The 17,761-nt window shown below is 40.8% G+C and overlaps 1 protein-coding gene across 1 annotated transcript in view; it reads left to right on the forward strand.

The window, feature by feature from the left end:
* The window catches only part of LOC136831048 (dnaJ homolog subfamily C member 9), a 38,160-nt gene extending 20,607 nt beyond the window's left edge, over positions 1–17,553 (forward strand). The window contains exons 5-6 of the mRNA XM_067090995.1: positions 5,353–5,455; positions 11,135–17,553. Coding sequence (XP_066947096.1) covers positions 5,353–5,455; positions 11,135–11,329 — 298 coding nt within the window. The 3' untranslated portion in view covers positions 11,330–17,553. The remainder of the gene's footprint in view (positions 1–5,352; positions 5,456–11,134) is intronic.
* The last annotated feature ends 208 nt before the right edge of the window (positions 17,554–17,761 follow it).

The following is a 17,761-nucleotide window of genomic DNA, read 5'->3' on the forward strand; positions in this document are numbered from 1 at the left end:
GGTGTTTTTGCTACTTTGCTGTTTTATACCCCAGTAATCTCCCTTCATTTCACCAGTGTTTCCGATTCTCCATTGTTAGTTGATACAGTATTCAGTTCTGATCATGGTAAGCTAACAATTACCAAATTTATTTTGTGCTGTTTGACTCTCTGCTAACTTTAATTTTTTATCATGTGTGTAATGTTTGCTTTTAGCTTTGCAGACCAAGTACTACTCTGTGCTTAAAATATGTCCACTTCTTGAGCTTCAGGAGGAAAAATATTATTGTCACACCTCTTCCAGAGAAGGTTGTATTAGATATTTTTACTAACATCAAAACGAAAGACTATACACCTCCTCAGTCTGAATAAGCTGAGAGTCTTTTCCAAAAAATCACAGTAGTCTGAATAAGCTGAGAGGCTTTTCCAAAAAATCACAGTAGCTAATTTTCTTGCTCTAAAGTATTAACTGTTTACAGTGAGTAGTTTGACATTAAAATACCAAAATCAGAGTTAAGTGCTGTGAAACTTTTAAAGAGTAAATAAGTAATAAAAAGTTTTAGTATTGCTTTGTTTGATGGTGATTTGTTTGGTGGTAAATTGTTGACAGTAAGTTTTCTGGATTAAAATGCTTGTTGACAACTGTTTTCTTTTTTAGCATATTTCCCTCTACAAAGAGCTCTAGACTGTTCTCTCTGCTTATGTGAGTTTATTTTACCTAAGTTAACATCTTTCATTTTTAAAACTATGAAGAACAATCATGCTCTTTAAAGGTAGGGATAAATTAAGGTCCTTTACTTGTGTGTACATCTTGATAGATTGTTAAAATACACTTGAAATCCTTAAGCTCTATGAGGTCTACTGTCCTTATTGTTAAGAGGGAATGAAACCAAATCAAAATTTCTACATAGCTTATTTACAGCAGGTTTCTGTTTGCTCTGACTACTTGACAACTCTGGTGTGTTGTGGTTATGCTGCTTGTCTGCTGCTCTATTGGGTTGTCAATCCTGGGTGTGGGTCATGAGGTTCAGGTATTTGGTGTTCCATCAGTCCAAGGAGCTAGTCTAGATTATTAACTTCTCTGACGAATATGGAGAGCTTCATTTCAAGAACATGGCTGGCATGTATGTTACCTAAAGTATTCATTTTATTAAGACATCTCCACAACCCTAGTATGAAAGTTTACTATTTTTAAAAATCATTATATGACTATGGTTAAAATCACAACAATGTGTGGCTTTTGTATTGTTTCTGTTACAAACATCCAAACAGCTTTTTTTTTTTTTTTTTTTTGCTCCTTATGCATTTTTTATATTCCTTTGTTCAGAACCAGCCTAAAATGAATCCTCCTGGGAGGAAGAAGTTTCCCAAGGGCAGGAAGACTGCCACAGCCCCCCAAAGCATTGATATGGAACTGCCGGAACGTGACCGACTAAGTTCCATGTACTCCCATGGAGCCAAAATTATCCACCCCACCCGCCCAGAGAGGTGACGGTGTGGGAATACTGAGGCCGGAGGAGCTGGAGAGGAACTGACTTCGATAAGCTCTTGACAGTTGTTCAAGGCGGAGGCCCTTATTCAAATAGGAGGAATCAGGGAGACACGTCCCTGACTCCACCATACCCCGGACATAAACTCCAGCTTTGACTTCAGAAGGAGAACCGTTACTGAAGCAAACTGAAGAGAGCCCAAGACCTTTTCTTGGGCACGGCGAGAGGTATGCTTATGTTGATGAAATGCTTGGTTGCCCTTGCTATCTCTTTCTGCTTCCACTGGATTCACAACCACTGAAGGCTACCCTCCAGAATCAGGTGGGATTCCTTCCTGTGTACTTGTCAAAGCCCAGAGACTCTAGAAAGCCGATTATAATGACCGGCACCCTCAGGCAATTCGACGCTGGGTGCCCAAATGAGCCAGGCAACTAGATATGCGGCTAGCATAACCTTCTAATACCGGAGCTGTTGAACTACGGTATTGTTCAAACTGGCAAAGATTCTGGGGCTGCATTGAGGAGGGCATGAACCTGAAGGGATGCCGCCTGCTCCCGAGTCTGAATCCCAAGAAGGGATAGAACCTTCCTGCAACTAAGATGTGAAAGGAAGCGTCGGAAAGGCCTATAGAGGTGGTTACGGCTCCACGGAGCAGTAGGATCCGAACTTACAAGACTGTAAGCAACCGAGACTTGTCGCATTGAATGAGGAAAATAAACGGGACACGCCCGGAAAAATTTTCCAGTGGAAGGGAACTTCTTTGGCAGACTGAAAAAGGCTGACAGGCCATTCACAAAGTCCTCCAGATTTCTGGCCGGTAACTGACCGAACCTGATTGGGGGAGGGGGACAAACAGTCCAGCTCCACCCCGGGCTTTGATAACTATACTCTGGGCCCAGGGACTGAAGTTCCAGTGGCCCTGAAAATGGAACAGCCTCCCATCCATGTGAGAAATACTACTGGGAGGAGGCTTGCTTGCCTTCCCTGGAGCCTTTGCCTTCCCAATTTCTCGGAGAGGAGCAGGATGCTTCCCTGCTCCTATGATAACCGAGGTTCAGTGCCTCTGGTAGAATGTCTAGTGAAAATTCTTTCCTTGGGTTTTTCGTATGAAGCAAAAACTCCGGCGGAGGCATATGGGGAGGCAGAGACATACTGGGGAGTCACTAGGGGCTGATGTGTTGGCTGAACCCCACACATCGAGGTGGAGGCTGGGAGTGAGAGGCTGGACGGCTGTCCAGGGGCAGGAACCTGAAGAGCCCGCACCACTGCCTGAGCAGGGGCGTTTGAACTACATGAACTTTTTCCGGACTTGGGATAGGGCCCGGCAAGTTCAGATTGTTTCCGCCCGCAAGGTAGACACCCACGAGAACGGAGGCTCTGATTAACATTAGTAGCCCGGACAGACCTGGGGAAAAGATTAATTCCCCAGGTGAAACTGTTCATAAGTCTTTTCGGCTCAGGCGGAAGGTGGCTGCCGAAAAATGTGTCTTCAGCTGTCCATCCGGACTGATGAAATAAAGCAGGACCTGCAGAAAACCTGACAAGAGGATTTTATCAGGACCCAAACAACGAACCGCCATCATATACCACAGACACTGTTTCTGTTAAAGTCAAAGAGTTCCAGGACCTGGCAAGCCTGTCCTTACACCTGATTCAGCTTCGGGAATCAACTCGAAGCTTAGGGAGCTGTACGCTGAATAAATTAGGCGTAGTCCGGGGTTAGAAGATTCACTGTGAACGTGTCTGTGATATCTGTCTCCCGGAGATGCGTCAGTGGTTTATTTCAAACAAGCCTGTTGATAAGAGGGCTACATTCGGAGCACAAGGGGGTAGAAAGCAGGTCTCTCAAAGAGAACACGGTAAAGACCCCCCAGCTGGCGTGAACTTGGAATTCTTCGCCTGCCACTCTGTTAGAATTCTCAATGGAGACGATGTGCCCAGTCCCTAGGGAAGATGAGGGTTTCCTTAGGGATCTTGTCAGATAGATGCCATGCCCCTCCTGCCAGTCTGGCAAAACCCGGATAAAGGGATACCAGGCGGAAGGGAAGAAATGCAATTCCGCCAACCTCCTGTGCCCACACCCTCGATAGGAGGGTGCCTTCATGCTGGGAAGCATAAAGGGTTAGGGCGCCAAAGGTTCCCCAGACCAAGAAGGGGAAAGAGGTGGAGGTGTCTGGAGCGGGTAGAATTCCGGAACGGGCGGGATTTTACAGGTGATCCGTTGATAATGAGTCCTGAGATTAATCTCTTTGGGATTTAAGCTCCTGGGAAAGGGAGAGCAACGGACCCATGAGGTAGATAGATAGTTAGATAGTTTGATAGTTTGTCAATGACCCTCATATCGAGCTCCTTATAAGGAGACCCGTAAAAAGAGTCTGCAACAAAGGAAGGAGGGGTAACCGCCTTACTTTGTTGGGCGATGCCCCTTTCCAGAAGACGAGGCCTAACTCGTGACGGCACCGGACTAGAGATCTGAGAGCGTCATCGAGGGCCCGGAGCGGGTCTTCTGGGTTTTAAAGGGTCTTTCTTGACAGATTTCACCTTAGGGACGGTAGACCAGGAACCATTGAAAAGGGATGAGGATCTAACTAGAATCCCTAAAGGAAAAAAGTTTGTCTCACTTATTCCCGAGCTAAGCGGAAAAGGTTTGCTTCACTTATTCCCGCACCTACTCATATACAAGAGACCAATGAAGAGTTGAGAATAATCTCTCAAAGGTAAGTATTTTGAAAATTAGACCCTCCTATACTCATTATTTCTCTTAGAGAGCAAGATGCGTTTCAGGTGTTAGCAGGATAAAGTTCCCAAATTAGAATTTTATTTGAAATAGGAACATCATTTTCAGGAGAAGAAAAATATTCACACAGCTAAACTTTAAAAAAGTAAACTTTACAAGATTGTGAAAGACCAAATATGGCTTTCACACAAAACTAACTTTAAGCCAAATCAATGCTACATCAGGCAAAGAAAAATAACTCCAAATAGGAATAACAGCTAAAATTGTTCGATAGGAGATATTGCTAAAGCAAACTGGAAGAGACAGACAACACCTTAACTATCAAGATATAGCCATCACAGGAGAGAGAAATGGCTCATAAGAACTACTGGAAAGTTGGCTGATTAACTAGGAAGGCAAAGTTAGTTGAAGATAGGGCTGGATCTAAAGAAAAAGAAAATCCAAAAACATTTATGCACATGTAAGCATTAGAGAACTGCCCAAGACCTTTAAAAGGTAAGTATTGCACCAGTATTCAACAAGGGTTCTAAAGATGAACCAGTTGTAGTAGTTGATTGAACCAGGGAACTACATGCCTACTACAAATCTGGGCAAAATATCAATCTCTCTCTCTCTCTCAGGAATCATGTTTGATATCTTATTCTTGTAAACTTTGAAGAGAATATATTTTTATGCTAAGTAGAATTCATTCAAAATATATACATTTCAGGCAATTAGACATTGACTGGATGGTGCCATAAGATTAAAATAGTTCAGGTATATAAAATTTTTCATGTAGAAATATTACTAAAGTGAAAAATTATTTGCTGCACTTTTAAAATATTAAACAAAATGCTGTAGGTTTTTTATAGTAATTTTTGAAACTGTACTCTTTATTTTGGTAATTAAGACCTAACTAAGCATTTTGTTTTTTAGCAAAAATGTCAGTCATTTGGTCATCTCAGTTACCATTTTAGCTCATATTTGATCAAAAGTAGACCTTTTTCTTGAAAAAGGGAAGATTACTGCAAAGGACCTAGAGAAAATGGAGGCAGGACATTCTCTTTGAAAGTATTTTAAGTTTTATGAATTTGGAATGGGATGATTGTATTGTACTGTATCTGGATTTTGATATGTTCAACATGAAGTTTTATCTACTTCTTCATAGGTTTCGTGGGATAATCGAGAAATGGATCGAGGAAGATGAGGTCCCAGATTTCCCAAATTTTAGTGAAGAAGATAAAAAGAAGAAAAATGCAAGGAAGCGTAAGGTAACCACAACTATAGTTTTATGCTTTGAAACTCGTCTTTAGGTGTAATTACCACTTCTAAACTATTTTCATAAATCCTTTGTAACCCTCTGTATAATATTTTTTTTTAGAATACTCCTTTAGAACAGTGCTATAAAGAACCTTTGCACCTTGCTTTTGGTCCCTAACTTTACTTTTTGCTGGCTTTTCATTTTCATTGTTCACCTAAGCTCTTTATATTTTGCTAGCTAGTTAATTCAATTTTGTCACTCTTAATTTTTGCCTGCCAGTTATGAATGAACTCCTTGTACCTGTCAAGTGAGTAGAAATGAAGTTTTTGAGGTGAAACTCACCCTTTATCATTTGCTTTATCTGCAACCACTTGGCGCAGGTTTGGCAAGTGTTAAAATTGAAACAATCATTAAGGAACGCTCCCAACAGTTACCCTCATTCTTGGAGGGTGGGAGCAAGTCAGCAACCACTTTGGTCATCATTCTTCTCGTCGATGAAACCAGCCAGTTGTGTAGACAAGTGTTCTGAAATTTGGGTTAGTTTTTCTTGGTTAACGAATTGGATCATCAGGATTTTGATTTGTATTTGGCAATATGGATTCTTCTTCTCAATCTTCCCTATCAAAGTCTGTTGGATTGTGTAAGGTAAGTGGTTGTAAGACCAAATGACACTCACTACATATGCATTTATCATCGAGGGGCGATTGTGATTCAGACAGCCATTGTGATCATTGCAAGGATTGAGCTTTGGAAGTGATAGAGAAGGGGATAAATTTTTGAATTAGAAAAGAGAAAAACAAGAGATAAAGAGAACAGCTAGTCTTGAATCTGTATTTTCTTTAGAATTAACAAATGGTCAAGAAGATACAGATAAGTCTATAAATTCTTCTCAAGTGGATATAGATCCTTCCACACCCGAAATGACAGCACAGGGTAGTAGGTTAGATTTAATGCAATCAGACATTGTCTGTTAAATCTGGAATTGAATTTTTGAGTAACAATTTGAGTCTTTTGCATTTAATGTGTCTAGTGCATTGGCAGGGACAGTCCCCTCGTTCCTCTGGCCACTCCACAGATGCAGCCTTGCCCGTCATCTTGGTGCCCTTGCCGACAGACCTGGTAGTTTAGGGGTTTCCAGACATGGGCTAACATCCCAAGATTTTTAATTATTTTGCCCTGTCTCTCTTGCCTTTGCTTCTTGGCTTCCATGGACAGAGTTAGATTGTGGTTGCATAAGCACAGGTATGGTAGGTGTAGATCTTGTGTTTGACCTCATTGTCCCATGGTTATTCTAGTGATTCATCCAAGCCAGATAACCGATTGCGTTCCATAGTGAGTCTGTAGATAGGCAATCTGGTAGTAAGCATTTGCGCCAGTTCTTCCCTTTGATCTCTGTTGGTCCAAGGTTTGTTCTTGACAAGACCACTGTTATGTCTGTGCCTGGGCTTTTGCAACTTTAATGGACTGCCTTTCAAGCTCAGGCTAATCATGCCAGATTTTTGCACATGCCTGTTAGTCTGTTGGTTTCTGCTAGGCATCGAGTCCGCATACATTTCAGCAAATGTCGTCGATATGTGCAAGGTGTCGTTGAGGCCATGCAAGGCTTTACCGAGTTTGCACTAGGCATCAGTGAGTTTCTACAGGTGTCAGTGAGTCTGCACAGGCAATAGTGAGTCCTCACAGCTGGCAGCAAGTCCATGAGGCATTAGTGAATCTGCAAGAGGCGTCTGCGAGTCCGCGTGAGGGGTCTGCACAAGGCATCATTAAGTTCGCACAGTGCGAGAGCTTTCGACTTTCAAGTTTCTGCCAGATGGTACATGAGAACTTTAATACCTGGTCTTGTGAGACCATCTGGTTCTGGGGATACTTTTGTCCCTGATGAAGAGGACTCTTATAGACATGGCTCCTCATGATAGATTCTCATTTGCCTCCTACACAGGAAGAGGAGCATTTAGTCTGTCCCCTCCGTTTTAAGAAATTGGTTCAGCTGTGTTTTGACAGATATCTGCAGTTCTTCCTTTAAGCTATCAGATTCTGTATGTGGGAGACTTGACTCAGTGGCAAATGTTTGGCCAAAGAGAATCTCCATTTTAAAAGTCCCCTGTCTTGTCTCCTTTGCTGTTTGCTTGGAAGAATATGGTGTATCGAGCAGGGGTCCCCCCCCTTTTTCTCCTGATCCAGGTTTTTTCCATGTGTTCCTGGTCAAGAGAGGTGCAATTTCGTCTGCTAAGTGGCAGTTCTTGATTGAAGAGGCCAAGATATGTATAAGAGCTTGGTTAATGCCATTGTATCTGTGTCCTTTAGCGGATGATGCTGATCACTGTTAAACAGTGTTTGAAGGAGTTTGGTGGACTTTTTCCTCCTTGGGCCAGGGATCCTTTGATAAGCCCTAAGGGTTTTCACTTCCTTCCCAAGAGAAGGCATTTCTTGATGTGATTGGTGAACTGCTTCATGTCACTAGCAACTGCAGAGTTTACAGGAGAGAGCAGCTGTGCTCACAGCTGGTTTCTTTAGCCCCCTTCCTTACCAGACAGTCATGGGTTTTAGCTCATTCTTTTGGGAAGATAATAGACGACAAGCTGCCTGTGCCTATAGCTGCAGAGGCAGAGAAAACTGGAATAGTACTTTTCTCCACTAGTCCCAGGCCATTAAGGGAAGTCTCCTTCCCTTCCTCTTACTATAAACTGTTCTTCTTCCTGTGCTCAGGAAGGAAGATGTGTTCTTTTGGCAGCAAGGATCCAGATCTCATTCTGAAAAAAAGGGGGATGTGTAATTCCCTCACTAATATTAAGAGCCCTAAGCCTGATAAAGAATAGCTCTTAGAACCCTCATATGCTTGTGGGTGGCAGGTTGGGCCACTTCACTCGAGTGTGGGAACACTCAGGTGTAGATTGCTAGGTACAGAAAGTTCTTTTGGAAGGTTATTACATTTCTTTCTGGAATTCACTGCCTCTTCAACTATCTCATAACCTTCAATTCATACAGAACAACCTAGAGAAAAGACAGGTGTTGAGTCAGGAAGTCTTTTCTCCATTAGAGAAGGCAGTATCAGAGGAACTACCAGCCACTTTGCCAGGCTTTTTACAACAGGCTATTCCTAATTCCAAAGTACACGGGAGGTTGGAGGCCAGTCTTAGACATATCCAGGCTCAGCCTTATATCTACAGCATGTAACCCTGCCACATAGGTCAATGCAGGTAATGGAACGAAGGGTGATGAATTAAAATCGTAGATTCTTTATATTCCCATATATTAAAGACAGATAGACAAAAACGTGGAAGCGGAAGGAAGTGTCACGCTTGTCGCTTCAGCGGCCACTCGATTGGAACTGCTTATGCATCGCACTTGGCGTGAAACAATAATAGTGATGTTGTCACATATAACTGCAATTTTGCCACTATGCATAATCAAGCTTGTGGTCTTACAAAGTATAACAGTTAAAGCATTGACGCAGGATAAATGATAAAGTAAACATAAGAATTGATGCAGGATAAATTATAAAGTAAACATAATTCTCCTATAAGACAATAATAAAGTAAATGTGATGGATGCATATAAACTGTATGTAACATATGTACTATGCAATAATAATCATATTTGATATCTATACACCTCCCTTCCTTTACACTCGTAGCACTGTCTTGAGCGGAACATTGACTCCTTTCAGCGAGTCGGGATGAACAACGAGGGGTATTGGAAGGGTTAAGTGATGGCCATCTTTCTTGGCCAGAGCAAGGGGACACATCACTCATATTAGGCACTGGGTGTAAATGTCTTTGGTTTCGGAACCATACGCGGTCACTAGGAAGACGCACTTTGTACTGTCTTGACCTGCCGCTACCCATCACTGAAGTATTCCAACTGATATAACATTTTGTTTTGTACACAAATGTATCTTTCAGTGGCATACCCTTCCTCTCTCTAGCTAAAGGGAGAAAGGAATGATATCATACACATTATTGATAGATACCTTAGTTTCTTGTCTGAACAGATAAATCTATCGATTGATCTGGAGACTTAAGTTCCATAAACTTATTTTCAGTCAAGGAAGGGTGTATGGAGCCCCTTTCCTTGGTCCTCGTGCTGTTACGTTACTCCTGTGAGAAGTGGGAGATGTAGGCAGTAATTGCTGCTCACAGTCCTTCAGTATGATAATGACACCACAGTACTAACATGGTCCCCAAAGGTGCTAGTGCCCTTACATGTCAGGTCTGTGACAGAAGTACTTTTGGTATGACGGCCAACAAGGAATCAAAAGCGAGATGGCACTTTTTCAATGGTCAAGGGATAGGATGGTTGATCTTGACTTCCAGTTCTCTCTCAACCTTGAAAGAAGATTGATCATACTCTGTCTTCTCTCAGTTTCCTGTTTTTGGCTCTGTTCTGATCTGCTTATTCTGCATATTTGAAGGTGATCGGTTAGATTGATCGTTTTCCTTCAGTGGTCCTGTGGCATCAAAGACTGTGCGACTTCTGTGTTACCCCCATAATCTAGTCTTGCAACCCAAAGCTAATGGCTAGTTCGTTAGCTTTGAGCTGCCCGAGAAACGATGGCAAAGGGATCCTTTCTCTAGTTAAAGAACTGATCAACCGAGTGTACCGTGAAACTTCCTACTGGACATCGGTACGTTTCAGGTAAGATCTCTAGAAGGCAAAGTCATCCATATGTCTGTCACATTCAGAAAGGACATGTAGTTCGAGTACTGGGATAGAATGTATTTGTGAAATTTTGTGAAATTCACATTCATATCCTCTTACCTTCAAGTGTTGACATTAGGCAAAGGGATCATTTCTCTGCCTAGGGGAATGACCTTCTGAACATACCCTGCCATTTCCTGGTGGTCATCAGTACGTTTGAGGCAAAATATTTAGGGGCCACAGTCATCCATTGGTTTATGGCATTCAGGAAGAACCCGTCAATCTGGTACTAGGTTAGAATGTAATTGTGCAGTTCACATTCTTATCCTGTAGATGGTAGACTTTAGTGAATACAGTAATCCTTCAATTAACTGGATTGGCATTAGCTGGAACTCGACACTACTTGACACACCCTAACCAGGGACTAAGGCCCCAAAGATATGATACATAAATTTCAAGCAATTTGAAAAACCACTCTCCAATGGTTGGCAATGCTGTGCAGCCTCAGGAAAATGTTGGTAACACTGCTTACACTCAAACAGACAAAGAAAGGGTTTTTGGGGATGGAAGAGGCCTGGAGAAGTTTCCAAGGTGGGGAGTGGGTCAGATGGCTGATACCTGTCATCCTAAGCTGTTATTTTCTTTCAGGGGACACTTGAAGGTTCTTAACCAAAAGAATTTAAGCAAAAAAATGCCATTAAATGTTTCCATATTTTTGTTAGGAAGATTTTTAGGAATTTTCCAAACCAGAGTGGTATTTGTGTAGGAGCTTAACAGTTAACTGGGGAGAGACCAAAGTGAAGAGATAAATAAAAAACTCTGTGGTACTGGAAGTGCGCTGCAAACCACATATATTTATAGATGATACTTGAAAGTAATATGCCTCATAATAATGCTTTTAAATATTTTTATATATCTTATGTTTGCTCTGCAAGTCAGTGGTCTTTTTTATACAAATATTTATCCAGTTTGAATGATAGAGAAATACATGCTCCTGATGATTGGCTGTAGTCTTCTGTGGTTACTAACTTCGTATTCTTATTTTACTCAGGCTGCAGCAGAGGCAAAGGAAGCACAGCAAATGAAAAAGGAGCTAGGTTTGGGTGATGATATGGATAGTCTTAAAGCGCTGATTCAGAAACGAAACAAAAGCCGAGAGGAAGGGATGGACTCTTTTCTGGATAACCTTGCTGCTAAGTATGGTGGAGGAAGTGGAAAAAAGAAAGGTAGTAAGAAAGGGAAATAATTTTTATACTTTCCTTACTCCAAAATTCATTGTACGAAGAATTACTAGTATTACTTTATTTTGTAATTTAGATGTGATGGTGGGAACTTCTTTTGTGTAATTAAATGTAATGATAGAAACATATGATATTTATTTTGGTATTCCATGTTCATTATTCCCTATACTCTGTTCACCTAATTCTGATAATTGGAACCCAGAATGTTAGATCCAAGACTGCTCATTGGTTAATGCAACACTGATGAGTGGTGAACATACAGCTCCACATACTTTTAACTTTGTATATATTTATATATCTAATTGTTCCTATGTAAATACAAACCACTGTCCTTTATATACGAGGAACATTCCTCAGTTTTAAGCGGAATTGGTTGTTGAAACTTGGTAGCAAGGACGGTAATTATTGGAGTTGGGGTATACCCTCACTCACCTGCCACCACTGAGCAGCTATTCTTCAGCTGCCATCAAGTGAGGATATCTTGTTGCTCTCTTGCTGACTACTAAGCTGGAACTTGTTTTCTTTATCTGGGAAAAATGGTGTGCATAACGAAAATGTAAAGGGTGTGAGCAAGTTTTTGTGGTTCTTCATGCCCTGCATGTAGATGGATTCCCACCTTTGCTGTTCCATTGCAAGAGTAATTGTCCCCTCCGAATGTTCACTTTGCTGTATGTAGAGCGGACACAGATCTCACCAAGTAAGCTTCTTACATCGGGTTGACCCTTGTTTCCCAGACATGGGGAGTGCTCTCCACCAATGCTTCTCCTAAGCATGTATGGTAAAGTCAGTGCTATCCTCTCACTTTGTGTGTATGTGGTCCTTGGACTGTACACTTACAGACAGGGTTCACATGTGACAGGCCTCCACTGTGTGGTGCTCTGGAGTACGAACATTGCCTGCAGTCACGTTGCACCCTGGTCTACTTGTGGTCCACACAGACCTTGGAGTCAAGTTTATACAATACTGCCTACTCTGCTGGCACAATCCCCCAACTACTATGAAAGCACCCATATCAGACTGGCTAGCATCAGTTAAACCCTTAATTTATAGGGATTGGCAAAATGATTGGACAAATATACCCCCACAAAACAAACTAAAACAAATTAAGAATGAAGTTAAAAAATGGCATTCTTCTACCCAAAAGCAAAGAATCAATGAGGTTATTTTAACAAGACTCAGAATAGGACACTCCAGACTCACACATGGTCATCTGATGTCAACTCCGCACACAAACCCAATAACTTGTGAAAGATGTAACATCCCAGTAACAATCAAACATCTTGATTGACTGTCCCAGATGGCATCATGAAAGAAAGACTTATTTACAAAATAAATCAATAAAGGATATTCTAGCAGAAGGTAATAACTTTTCAATTAATAATATCATTCTCTTCCTAAACAAAATTAAATTGATAAGTAAAATATAATTTCCTCCCACCCCTTTTTTTTTCCTCTATTTTTTCTCGATTGTTTTTTTCTAATTCCTTTTTTTTTTTTTTTTTATTATTTATTTATTTAGTTAACTTCTTAATTTTTTTATGTACTCTTTCCCCCTTTCTTTTCCCAGCCGAGAAGAACCTAAAAGAGTTCAGAGGTCTGGTTAAACAAATCATTTATAACTAACTAACAAATCTCTAGTTTGGCTTTCACCGAACATAGGGAGCTTCGGATGGATAAGCAGGTTGGGAACTCCATTCCCTGCACAGGCTACCTGTGACCTAAGGTACATCAGCAAGTTGTGGTGGCAGTGATCATATACTGCAGCCTCATGAGCATGCATTTGAAGAATGTATAGTAACCATCTTGTTTAGTGTGGATTCTTGCTTCTCCCGAAGCTCTTTTGGTGGAGTCATTGCTATCATCAATCTCTGCATGTAAGTGATCTGTTGATCATGTTTGCAGATGGTCCCATCTCCTTGGAAAGAATGATGCCTGTGACTCATAAAATCCTGCTTCTCTTGAAGTATGCATGGCAGAGTCAGCACTACCATCTCGCTCTGGGTATGCACAGTCCCCAGACTGTGTGCAAACAAATGGGGTTCATGTTGATAGGCCTTCACTGATTGGTGTTCATGGGTGCTGGGATGCTCTGTTTATAGGAAGTTGTGCTGCTCCTAAGCCTACTAGTGGTTTGCCACAGACCCTGGAGTTGTATTCATAGCATAGTGCCATGCCCACTCCTCTGGTCTCTACTAGTTTGGTTTTAACCACATACAGGGAGTTCCACTTAACAGAAAACCACAGCTGGGAATTCTGTTCCATGAACAGATTATCTTTGGTTGGATGTGATTGCCCGGTACTGGTGGCACTTAATATTGTGCCACTGCAATGTGTGCGGACATGCAATGCTTCTCCATAGCTCACTTGGTAGTCGTTGTTACCCTCTTGGTTGGGGTGCAGGTGGGGGCCATGTTGTCTAGTTACAGAGAGAATATTTGTGCTATTTATTGTATGGAATCCATAAATTCCAGAACATTTTGTTTGCAAACCATTTAGTGGTGTGATTCATTTGGAACTCCTGACATCTACAAGCCTGGAATAGTAGCAGAGGGTTCACTTGATCTTGACAAGCCATGCACTTGCAATATGGTAGACATTCGGGATGCTCCCAGTTCGTTCAAGACAAGTTTCACTTGCACGTTAACACGTGTGCATTGGCAGTGTCTAGTTTGGTTTCAACAGATCATAGTCTACAGGATACAAATCAAGATTTCGAGAGGTCACAAATTAACCTAAAATTGTTATAATTCAAAAGTTTGTGGACCATGATTTTGACTGGTTACAACTACATAAATATTTTTTAATTATTGGTGCTGCTAAGTCCAGCTGTTCATGCCCACAGCCTGAAAGAACTCACCAGGGAGAGTAACTTTTGATTTAGGGAATTGTGTAAACCTGAGGATTTTTCTCTTTTGAGAGTTCGAATAGAATTGTTTGACTTAATATGAACTAAATGATTCTGGGGAAAGTTACTACTTTCCCTTTGTTGAACCCTTCTTGTTGATAGAGGATTCCCTAAGGTTCACTCAGGAGGTGAGGAGGTTGTTCTGACTGCTGTGGTTGCAAACTTCTTTCCCTTCTGCCATGGGAGTTCCAAGTGGCATCAGGCACACCTAGCATTTACCAGTTTGCCTGCTCCTAGGGAAAGCAAGTCCCTGGCCAAGACTAGGGAAGAATTTGCATGCATTTTCTATGTTCCTCCTCATTGTTGTTGAGCTCTTTCTTGTTCTCCTAGCCTCTTCTGTAAGAAGAAGCCGTAGATGACCCCTCTCCAGTAGTTACCTAGATGAATGGTTAATTCTGGCATCCTCAGAGGTACAGTTGTTAAGGAACAGAGAATGCCTGCTTATTATGATGCCTTTGGGATTTTGATAAACTGGGAGAAGTCGGATCCTTTGTGTCAGCTAGCTTAGTTTTGGTAGTCTCTTCGTCCACCTATTGTCACAGGAGTCACAGTAAGTTTGTTCCGCATTGGCATCTCCCTGCACTGGCTTTAGTGGTAGCTGAAGTGGCAATGATCAGCTCCAAGTGATCCTCCCTCCCAGCTTGTGCCATTAGCATGGATATTAGAGAGCATCCCGCAGAGTTGCGGGATGACAAGAACCTCCTCATGGGAGTTCCCCCTGAACTTTCCACCTTCTAAAATGTCTACTCACAGACCCATTAGAGGAGAGTTAGGTTGTATGCCTGAATGGCCTGTTTGCCTCAGGTATTTTATCTACACATCTATATTTCAAAAGGCAAGTAGCACCGCTAGCCCTGCAAGCATTCCAGGATTGTTTGATGGGTTACTCCATTGTATTGATAAAGTGGGAGTCTGGTTTCCCTTCACCTTTGACAGTTGGAGAAGTAAATAAAGATTGGATAGTTTGCCACACTGCCAGTCAGGTACATTCCAAGGGCATGTGGTAGGGACAAGTAGTCCTTACTCCTTTCACAAATATACAGATCAGAAGCTATTGTCATATTACCCACATCAACCACCTCACATTGTTCCTGATGCTGAAGAAAAAAGTGGCTCGGTGATTGCAGGTTAGTGAGGGTATTCCTTTCTCACCCCCCCCTCACCCAGCAGTTAGCTGTTAACTACCTTGTTACCAAGTTTCGACGACTAATTCTAGCTTGCCATGAGGAATACTCCTCCTCCATAATAGGCTCTGGTTTGTATACCTGGCAAATTTGTTACAATCTGCGCATCAGTTGAAGTGACAAAATCCAAGGAGAGTTCATTGGCTGTTAATGATTTTTGGTGCAAGGCCACAATTTTTTATTGGATCTACCCTTTACCCAGAGAAATGTCATCCTATGAGGCAACAAATACTTTTACCCTGAGCTTGGGGCCCAAATCAAGTTACTATAAGCTGGCCCAGGTGGAGGCTGGACCCAGGCAGAAGATGAGGAAGACAAAAGTTCATGAAAAATATGAGTGGCAGAATTTAGCAGAGGCTCTGCCTCGTGCACGTTGGAGGCAATGATGATAAATTTATATGTGGGAGCTGCCTTTAATATATAAATCAGTTCAAGTATGGTATCATAGATTTAAAGAGGTCAAAATTATCTTTAAAAGTTTTATTTAATCTGTTAAGCATCACCGACGGCATATCTCGGTTGGCCACCCCTATTATCACACCGCCTTTGACGGAGTAAAACGTTCTCCCTCTTTCAAGGCTGTTGCTGCACTGATCAAGCTCAGAAACATTATTTGGTAATACTGTGAGCTAGACTATGGGTAAATGGCAACTTTTCTTATAATGGAAAGACAGTCTGACTTGGTTTACATCATTTTTTAAAATCACTGGGTCTTGACTTCTTGAATGTGAAATAGAAAAACTTTGTCATATGGTATTCTAAGGTCCTACATCTGGCACCAGGTAATTACATGCACATTCAGATGGCAAGTTTAATATTTTTATAATTATTCTTCACATTGCATTTTGCATTCATCAGTGTATTTCATGAGATATAACATAGGTAATGTGTTCAGGTATTTTTGGAATGTTATTTGATTTCATATTTAATTTTATTTCTAGCTGGTAATTTATTAGAAATGAAGGAATGGCAAATCACTCAGGAGATGGGAGATTTACGTTTATGCATGTCAGAATCACTGGTCAGTTCCCTGCAGCTTATTTCATGCTTACTTTCTCCAGTGTGATATGAAAAATTTTTGTAACAATGAAAAATTTTCTTCAAGATATCTGTAATGGTACTCAAATGATATTCTCTCTCTCTGTCTAGACCTGTAAGGAAGTTATTACGCATTTTTTAGCTTTTCATTCCAAATGAACAGTAACTACTTCTGTCATAAAATATCAAGAAATATTTGAGATTGAATTAATTTAGTTTCTTGATCCATCTAACTGTAAGTAAACAGCAGATGGCCATCAGAAGAAGGCCGAATTGTTACAGCAGTCTTGAGTAGTGCAGGTGTAGCCCAGGTGAACTGTAAAAGATAATAGATAGTTGCTACAGTTATTTGATCATTTATAAGTCATAGCAAGTCTTAAATTCTGGGTGAAATATAATAATGGGTTTGCAACATTTTTCTAATGATAATTCCATTACTGCAAAAGGGTAATACGACTGTGGTTTAAAGAACTTTTCATAAAGGAATTTAGGAGATAGTTTGGACTCAGAAAACATTGATCATGTGACTAGACTAGAGATGTTCACATGTTATTAAGTATAATTTTCTTGTAATCAAAGTGACTTCATACTTCTTACATGATGGGATTGGCAGAGTATTTTTAAGTTAATTTTTATAAAACTGTAAAACATTAGCAAACTGCTTGAATGTGTAAATTTCTTCATAAATTGTAGATCCCAGTTGGTTTATACTAGTCAAGAACAATTGAAAATGTAGCCTATTAGCAGTTGATTTTGACATGCATTGTTAAGTTCAAAATTTATTGATTGAATTAGCACTGTAATGAGTACACACAATGTGAAAAAACTTTATTGTGGCACCAGAATAGAAAGTTCTCCCCAAAGTGCAGAATGAATTTTATTTTTTTAAGATTTAAAAAAAAAAAAAATTTTGATGTAATTATGATGGTAAATATTATACAGGAAGTCCCTGGTTTACAAAGGGGGTTCTGTTCCTACGCCGCATCATAAGCCGAAAAATCGTCAAAAAATCCTAAGAAAACCTTACTTTTAATGCTTTGGGTGTATTGAAAAAAATGTAAACTGCACTTTTATTTAGTTTTTCATAAAAAAAAAAAAACAACAAATTTTGATTATTCAGCCATTTTGGAGCCATATTTCTTTCGTCGGATCAGCGTCGTAACCCTACAACATGCGTTGTAAACCGGGAAATAATTTCTGATGAATATATTTGAAAAGTGTCGTAACCTCAGAACATTGTAAGCCGTACCTGTCGTAACCCAGGGACTGCCTGTATATGTATGTTGGCTTGTAAAGGGAACAGAAGTTGT

This window comes from Macrobrachium rosenbergii, chromosome 4, assembly GCF_040412425.1.
Source record: "Macrobrachium rosenbergii isolate ZJJX-2024 chromosome 4, ASM4041242v1, whole genome shotgun sequence".
NCBI lineage: Eukaryota > Metazoa > Arthropoda > Malacostraca > Decapoda > Palaemonidae > Macrobrachium > Macrobrachium rosenbergii.